This window comes from Postia placenta (assembly GCF_002117355.1).
Source record: "Postia placenta MAD-698-R-SB12 unplaced genomic scaffold POSPLAscaffold_6, whole genome shotgun sequence".
NCBI lineage: Eukaryota > Fungi > Basidiomycota > Agaricomycetes > Polyporales > Adustoporiaceae > Rhodonia > Rhodonia placenta.
The window spans coordinates 1,131,933-1,140,348 of record NW_020169837.1 but is presented as its reverse complement, the minus strand read 5'-3'; the positions used below and the strand labels follow the sequence as shown (position 1 = coordinate 1,140,348).

The following is an 8,416-nucleotide window of genomic DNA, read 5'->3' as shown; positions in this document are numbered from 1 at the left end:
AATGCACGCTGTTTTGCCACTGTCAAACCAGAGTTGTGTGACAACCTGTTGACGGTGCTGGTGAGAAGACGCGAATGTACGTCTCCGTACATCAAAGCTCCTTCACAAGTCCTCTCATATTCTTGTTGTGAAACAGCTCCTGATCCGACCAGCCTTTGCCACTTCAACAGTGAACTGCGTGAGATCTTCTATTAGCGAGAGTAGTGATGGCGCAAGGACGGAAGCTGTTTTTCGCGGAACACTGGCACTCTCTGTCTTGTGGGTATTTGGGCAAAGGGAAGAAGTACCCCGGGCGATAAATGTGCGCCTTCATGCTGGAAGAATTGTTGCAAAACTCAATGAGGTCCTTCTTGGTCCTCCCCTGAGAATGCATTCAGCGGACCTGTGGTACATCTCACCCACCCGATGGCACATACCTTGACCCTTGAGAACAGCGGCAGCCACCTGCTGTCACTCTGATCAGCACCCTCCCCGCTGATGTACACAAAACAGAACGGCTCTCCCTCTTTGTCCTCGCCCGCACTCACGTCGCACAAAGCCCACACAGCAGCCATTGTGTAGCCATGCGTAAGCTCAGTATACTGCACCTCTGTCATCCCAACGGACATCTTGCCCAGAGCCCAAATGCATGCATCATGTGCTGCAAGCTGGCGGGCGACATCTGGAGGATACTTCAGGAAGTTGTTGTGCATGATCATGGTTGTGCGAGAGGGTGCATCTTCCGGAAGAACAGCCCATGAAGGTAATGGATGTCTGCTCAAGAGAGTGATGTGGCGAACAAAGGGATCAGCGAGGGCTGTGCGATATATAGCGAGACCCGCTGTGTGCACGGATGTCAGCTGCTACCTGGACGGCGCGCAGGCTGCGAGAGCACTCACCAATGCCAGTGGCACCAGTGAGGAGCAGCCTCATCACTGCAGCACTCAATCGAGGTTGTCAGACAGGAATGCTTGGTCTAGTCTAGCTCAGGCTGGCTGGGGATTTCATGCATTTTATACATCCATTCTCTAGCAGACACAACATTGATGGGAGCGGCCAACCACCATAGAATACTTCCAGCCAGTCACTGAGGACGTTTGCATACATCTGTATAGGATGACTGTGTGCGGCAAGTGAAGCGATGTGCGCAACCATTGAGCAGACCATCCTGTTCGATCACGGTTGACCGCAAATACTCTGATGGCAGTGGTTGCACGCTACTGGAGCACGGTGGGGAGCATTCTCAACCGCTCTTCGATGCACGCCACAGTTGAACATGCATCTTCAAATGTGTCTATTTTGAGTATTGACCTCAAGGTTCTAAGTACCTATTGTGATTCGTCATTTAACCCATGCAACCTTTAGATAACTAAGCAATTCCCTTGACAACAGTGACCCACACCTCACTGAGAGTCCACACAACACAGTCCAGAATCCAATTTTCCTGGAGTTGCCTCTTCTAACGATGTCAGAATATCGGTGATATCAATACTCGTATTAGAGAAGGAGAGGTCTTTTGACATGCGGCGTTGTTCTCCAGCTCATTTCCCAGACAACTATTGGAAGAGGAGTTTAGATCCTATTTTGTTCCATTGACTGCCTGAGGCCACCACGTGCGTGCCCTATTTGGCTCACTTACCTATTCTAGTAGGTAAAGTGGCTGGTGGTGGCATCCTTTTTTTTTTTTTGAATGCGATGTTTAGACTCCGTACAGCAAGGTACATGCAGAGTAATAACAAGCACGTCAGACAGGCCCTCAGCACCCCCTCTCAGCATCCTGCAGTCTCCGATTCCGCCACCCCTCGCCACAACCACCCACGGGGAGCGCTCACGCTGCCGCACATATGGCGGCCTCCCGAGTACCCAGGTGCCCCATCCCACCGACAGCCCACTAAGGCAGGGCTGGTTACATCCAAATAGAACCCGACGAGCCACTTGCGAGTGGCGTGGTGAGAGCACCGGTGGAAGAAAGGGTGCCATACTGAAATCAAATCACGAGGTCCCCCAAGGACCCCGCCTCCCGCCCCCCATGCATCCAAGCATACCCCATACTGACAGAGCTTCAGGCCCACATCGCCACGTCCGCCTCGCATGGCCGCTCCGGACCGTGGGGCCTCCCCTTGCGCTGGCAAGTTCCTTCCCCTCGTGGGTGGTGGGTGGTGTGCGACACACTGAAAGGCATGCCTACCCTTCCGAAGGGTGAGATATCCGCTGCGGGCATTGCGTGCATCCCAGAGGGCCATTCTTGCAAATGCAGAGCTGCAGGGTGGTGGTCGCCGGGGTATTGCCCAGCGCCAGGGCTTACACTCACAGTAGATTATCACCACGAGCACGTCGAAGATGTCAGAGTTGGTTAGCAGGGGGGAAAAGGATCGGGTGGTGCAGTCCGTCGATGGCGGTCCCGATTGTCAGATCGAGTTGGACGATGTGACCGTAGGGACAGTGAGGGCCAAGTTAGATGGTCTTGACAAAGGCAGGAGGGGACGGGAAAGAAAAATGGCAGACTGGGGCCCGATGAGCGACAAGCGCCCACGGAGATAGTGGTGGTACGGGGTCAAGAAAGGATGGCTGGTGGTGGCGTCAGCGCGACTCGTAGTACTACTGTGTGCGAGTCATCCTAGGCAATGTGACCTGGCCCAAATTTCACCGGTGCCTACCAGAATAAGTAGGTGTACCAAATAGGCTACACGTTGGCGGGAGGCTTTCGTTTTGTCGTCCGCTTTCAGCCGAGTCTTATAAATGAGGGAGCGATGAGGCCAAGAACGGGATAAGGCAGCGACGGCTGGCGCAATCATGAGATGATGCTCATGCAAATCTCGAATCACCTGCTGTGATACGCCACAGCTCTAAGAGTTAGCGCGTCTTAACGTGGCGTCTACTGCATGACGTCATTGTGTAAGCTCGAGCTTCACCGGTCACCTTTGGCACGCCAGGTTTTGCTTCCGCGCGCGTCCCAACGTGCTAGTCGTTCGCTCTCTTTCTCTTACCATCATCATCTCCCACTTTAACTCTTAAGCCTCGTCTCACGTCTAGTATCGCGCTCCGAAACACAGACACACGTTCTGCTTAACACAGACGAAAATCGGTCGCCGTAGCTCCTGAACAAGGTATAATTCGAGCAAGGGAGGCCGCCTCATTTTCCAATTGGGAGCCCGAGTTCTTCTATCGTGTGAACGCTTACCGAGCGTGACTTGTCGCACTGCCACATTGATCATAACGACCTCGCCATATTTGGCCAAGGGACTACCCTTTTGACAGACTTCTGCTAGAACGTAAGAGTGGTGACCCGTTTTGCTTTGCCGTAAAAGAGTGGTACTCAAGAGCTCCCAATGTGCACGTGGATACCCTTCTTCTCATTAGCGATAACACAGTTGCGTGTGCGTGGTTCCATATCATCGCCCTTCGCACCTCGAGTCGTGGCACGCAGCTGGCTCTCACTGTCCACCATGCGCGCGAGTCTCGCCATCTGCAAGACCAATCGTAGGTCTCGAACGGGAATGCGGTGCGTAACGTGCTCACCACGAGGCGTGCGCGCGCTAACGACTGACTCCTTATCGAATTCCGCTCACGGGCCGCAGCTTCTCTCAATACAACTCTCGTCTTTGTCTCCGTCGCGCCCCCTTGGGCACCCACCTCCCCAGCTATGGCTACAGTTGCTGCGGGCTACGTTGGGGGTGCAGCGTACGACGATCATCCAGAGCTCGAGCCCGATCTCCAGTGGAAAAACGACCTCAGGCAGAAGATTCAGGACCAACTGCGACATCTCGTCGACGACGCGCGTCAGCAACGGGACAGCCAGTGGATCCACCACCCTGCGGACTCACATAGCGCCGCAGCCAATGATATCGCATCACAGAAATACCAGGTCATCATGACTGACATCCGCCGCCTTGCCCAGGATCAATATGAAGAAGCGCTTGAACGCGAGCGACTGGAGCGCCGCTGGGCAGCAGGGTACCCAGTCGACCAATCCTGGATCGAGGCCGCCGCCCGCGAGCAAGAGGCCATGCTGACGGCTGTCCATAATGGTCGACAGCAGACGCATGCTGGCTTCACATTCAAGCCCCACGACGAACCTGTAGCTGGTCCATCGCGATTGGCCGGACGGAGCACGAGCGGCGACGGCTCGGTATCGCACCATTACTCTCGTTTCTTGGAATACGAGCTTAACGCACGACAGTCCTCGACAGACTGGTATGGTCACTCCTACGGGGAGGGTTCCGGTGAGTCGTCCAGGCCAAGTGCGACACCCGGCGGGCCGTGGCCTCGGGGAGGGATATCAGCACCTAACGACAGTGAGTATGTTCGATGCCTGTCTCGATTGCGAGTCTGACGGTGGCTCTGCAGGTACAATCAAACAGCACCACGTTGATGCGCGGGCAAAGGCGAGGCAGGTGCCAGAGATATGGCGACCTTCGGCTCCTGCGGACGATCGAACACCTCGCCAGTCGGTCACCTCACGTCCTACGCCCTCTTCTGTGAAGACAGCAGATCGACCCATAACTCAGGATCGACCAAGCAGCAGGTTGAAGAGGAAAGCTTCCGAGGGCGATGACGCGGACCCAGGGCACAGCGCCGAGGAGTTAATCCCTGCACACAACGCAGCTGCTCCTCTTGCTGAGGCCGAGGCCGTCATCGCTAGACAAATCAACTTTGCTGTGAACCTCGCACAGGAGGAAGCGCGGAAGACGCCACAGCTTCGCCCTATCGTCCCCCTCCACCTCGCGCCCCACTTTAGCGATCGCTCGCACAGTGCGACACCAAAGCCTCCCCTTTCCTTCCGCGTCGCCCCGACCCCTCTACGTGCGGTCGAAAACATGAACTACGAGCAGGCCGCTGAGCATAGGACGCCCATCGGCATCCATTTCCCGCCAATGACTAGCGCGTTCCGCGCGTCGGCGGCCACCCCGAACCCCGCGCTCCCTCTCCGGGGCATGGGCGTCCCCCCGAACCCGACTGTGCATTTCGAGCAGACGGTAGCCGAGCAGAGGGAGATCGTCATCCCACCCCCGCCCATCTCGAGCACGCTACGCGCAGCCGCAGCAACACCCCACCCCGGAGCACGGGCCCCCAGTGCAAGTGCTAGTGCCGGCACCGCGATGCAGGTCGTCGACCCGCGCTCATTCACGCTTGACGACGACCGCAGCAGCATCCACGCCCCGTTCCAGCCGCAGAGCGTCCTGGGGCGGGACCGTAGCGATACACTTCGCGGAATGCAGTTGCCGGCGCCATCTTCGCACATGTGGATTCCTCCTATGGGCAGCAGCTTGGACACCAGCAGCAGCAGCAGGTCGTCCGAGCCCCAGCGCACGCCAACGCTGGACGAGATGGTGCTGGTGGCGTCTGACGAGGGCGACAGCGACTGGGAGGCGTCTGCGTTCGACACGGAGGATGTCGATCAGATGATGAAGCAGGGCATGGAGCAGTTCATGGTGACGGGCGAGAGCAGCATCGAGCGGCTCCTTTCGGCGCAGGACACGATCATCAGCGAGCTGGCCCCCGAAGAGGCGGTCGAGGTCGAGGTCGAGGCGGCCCCTATGAAGCCGGTTGAAGTCGAGACGGAGACGGAAAAGGAGGACACGCCGAAGAAGGCCAAGGGCGGGAAGGCGAAGCGCAAGGAGGAAGCCAAGCGCAAGGAACAGGACACGAAACAGAAGGTGCAGGACACTAAGCAGAAGGCGCAGGACGCCAAGCAGAAGGCACAGGAGGCCAAATACAAGGAGCAAGAGGATGCGAAACGCAGGGCACAGGAAGAGGCTCAGGCTCGCCTGCAGCTTGAGCTCAAGCGGAAGGAGGACGAGGAGGCTCGGCGCCGGGAGGCCGAGAGTCGGCAGAGGATGGAGGACGAGCACAGGCGCGAGCTGCTTAGGAAGCGCGAAGAGGACGAGGCGGCTGCGGCTGCGGCGCGCGAGGTCGAGCGGCTGAATGAGCAGAGGCTCCTCGAGTTCCGCAGACAACAGGAGGAGACGCGTCGGCGTCTCGAGGGGCGCCAGAGGACCGACAGCACGACGCGTGCGCCGGATGCCCTGAAGAAGCAGCAGGAGGCCAAGAAGGCGGAGCAAGCCATCGGGAAGAAGGATGCGGATGCGGGCCGCAAGGAGGAAGAGACCAGGCGCAGGGAGGACGATATCAGGAGGAAAGAAGAGGAGATCAGACACAAAGAGGAGGACCTCATGCTGCGGGAGCAGGAGATGGCTAAGCGAGAGAGGCTTGAAGATGCGAGACGCAAAGAGGAGGAAAAGCGACGCAAGCCTGGGGCGCCGCGCAAGAGGGAGGACGATCTCCGCGATAGGGAGCGCGAGGTGCAGCGCCAGGCTGATGAAAACCAGAAGAAAGAAGAGGAGCTGCGCAAGCGTGAGGAGGGTCTGAACCGCCGCGCGGCAGAGATGCTTCTCAAGATCAAGGCCCTGGAGGATGAGTTCCGGAGGGACTGGCTCAAAATGGGGGGCGTCCTGCCGTGATTTCTCGATTGTCTCGTTGTGAGTGTGCCTCATTGTGCGCTTGCTTTCTCCCAAGCTGACATCGTCCGCAGGCTATTCCATGTCGCTCTCGATCGCGCTGGCATGTTTCTTCACGATGCGTCTGCGACCGCTATGTTCGTGCGTTAGAAGGAGCCTGGCGCCGATTCGTGGGCGGCAGGTTGCTCGCACGACTGCTTGGTGATTACGTCTACTGATGAAATAATGGCTCCCGATTTCATTTGCTTTCTCTATCGTCTGCTACTCCACGTTACGTCTCGTCGCTTTTCGTCATGCCTCGTCTCATATTTTCTTTTCCCTCTTGACTGCAGTACTGATGCGCTGACTACTGTTGTGATTGACTGCTGTCGTAATCGCCCTGCATAGACTTAGACTGTTACTGTACGGCCGCTTGGGACTCTACTGCCCTCGACTACCCCGTGTATTATTCCCTCGCCATCCCTTGTATCCATGCAGTAGTGCCGGTTATGATTATTGGACCTCTTTCCAACGGTTGTGAGCTCCTTGGTATCTTATTTGTTACATCAATTCGGACAGTGTATAGTATCCTGTGCAGCGTCGATAGCTACTATTCATTGTCGAAGTCATCTATCCTCGATCCAATGCCATCTCGTTCCGCACGGCTCACGACAGCAAATGCCATAGCCACATCCTGTATCCCGACACCAACGGATTTGAAAATAGTCACATCACCTGCAGCCCTGACCATGTTCACGCGCTCGTTCTCTGCAACCCACCCTGCCCCGTCCGAGTCGGGGAGGTGGAGGAGCTGGCCTAACTCCATGAGATTAGATCTTCCGAGGCCCGCGGAGAGAAGCTCTCCTGCTTCGTGCTGCGATCGAAACATCATCAAGCACACGCACCCAACGCATGTTACGCCAGATGGCGATCCAGGGCCGATTGTGAGTACGTACCAGGCATGCATCGCGGGAGTCGACCACGACCTTCCCGGCGCGCTTGACAAGGTCTGTATCGACCTCATGCCTGCAGACGCGCGCGCGAAAGATTCTGGTTAGCCGAGCGATTGAATGCGGCGCATGACTGCACTGACATTTCGGGCTTGTACGAGCCAATGAGGCACAGGTGGGTACCGGGCTTCACATACTTGGATGGGAAGAGCGGGGTCGTCGCGGACGTCGCTGTTATGATAATGTCGGCGTTATGCACCACGGTTTCGAGATCTACATCTTCGTGGCCTTCGCCCGAGGACGGAAGAACACCGACAGTGAATGTTACCTCGGGGTACCCTGCCGCCAACTTCGTTACGAGCCTGGTAAGTCTTGCGTTGCGGGAACGATTGACAACGGCGCAAGAACGGATAGATGGATAATAGCGCAGGAAGAGCGCAATGTGCGCAGCAATTTGGGCACCAGCACCGAATGCCAGGAGCGATCGCGGCGATGCAGTGGGAGGCAAAAGCAGTCGAGTAGCCAGAAGGGATCCTGATAATACACAGCGTCATTCACGATAACTCCTGCTCATGCCGAAAAAAAAAGCGCTGCATAAAATTGAATAACATTATAATATGCGCCTACCTGCGGCATTCCTTAGAGCGGTGAGATGTCTCGCATTCACGACAGCTCTGACGGTCCCAGATGTACCGTCAAGAACAACAGTGCTTGCAGGAAGCCCGCGGTCCTTAACTGCCAATGGTGCAGCGGGGGTAGGGACGGACACGACCTTCACCGCGGCACCCATCGAGGCGATGCTTGAAGGCATGAATAGAGCTATGTGGTTAGTCAAAGACAGCCCAATACGCTGTGGCTGCTGTATTTCCGAATGGGTCGAGTCAACCGTGGACCTCGACAGGCGATAAAACACCTGCGCCATGAGACTGGTCAAGTCGTCAGGCGAAAATCGAGACGTGATGGCTTCAACATCGGACGCGGAAAGAACGAGTAGAGACATATAGATGTGATGTAAGTTTGGCGCAAGTGCAACATCAGTGCACTGTAAAA

At 56.6% G+C, this 8,416-nt stretch overlaps 2 protein-coding genes across 2 annotated transcripts in view; one reads left to right on the top strand and one right to left on the bottom strand.

Annotated features, from left to right (window-relative positions):
• Positions 1-6,178, top strand: part of POSPLADRAFT_1141614 (hypothetical protein) — a gene marked incomplete at both ends in the record, with an annotated part of 6,799 nt that extends 621 nt beyond the window's left edge. The window contains 7 exons of the mRNA XM_024485317.1: positions 196-258; positions 3,075-3,146; positions 3,249-3,356; positions 3,464-3,481; positions 3,558-4,202; positions 4,327-5,991; positions 6,012-6,178. Of these exons, the coding sequence (XP_024339605.1) occupies positions 196-258; positions 3,075-3,146; positions 3,249-3,356; positions 3,464-3,481; positions 3,558-4,202; positions 4,327-5,991; positions 6,012-6,178 (2,738 nt within the window). The remainder of the gene's footprint in view (positions 1-195; positions 259-3,074; positions 3,147-3,248; positions 3,357-3,463; positions 3,482-3,557; positions 4,203-4,326; positions 5,992-6,011) is intronic.
• Positions 6,179-6,960: 782 nt separating this feature from the next.
• Positions 6,961-8,366, bottom strand: POSPLADRAFT_1074248 (hypothetical protein; the record flags this gene model as incomplete). Its single annotated transcript, XM_024482682.1, has 4 exons — positions 6,961-7,290; positions 7,373-7,442; positions 7,510-7,900; positions 7,994-8,366. The coding sequence occupies 4 exons, from the start codon at positions 8,364-8,366 to the stop codon at positions 7,027-7,029; spliced, it is 1,098 nt and encodes a 365-aa protein (XP_024339604.1). The 3' UTR covers positions 6,961-7,026.
• Positions 8,367-8,416: the final 50 nt, after the last annotated feature.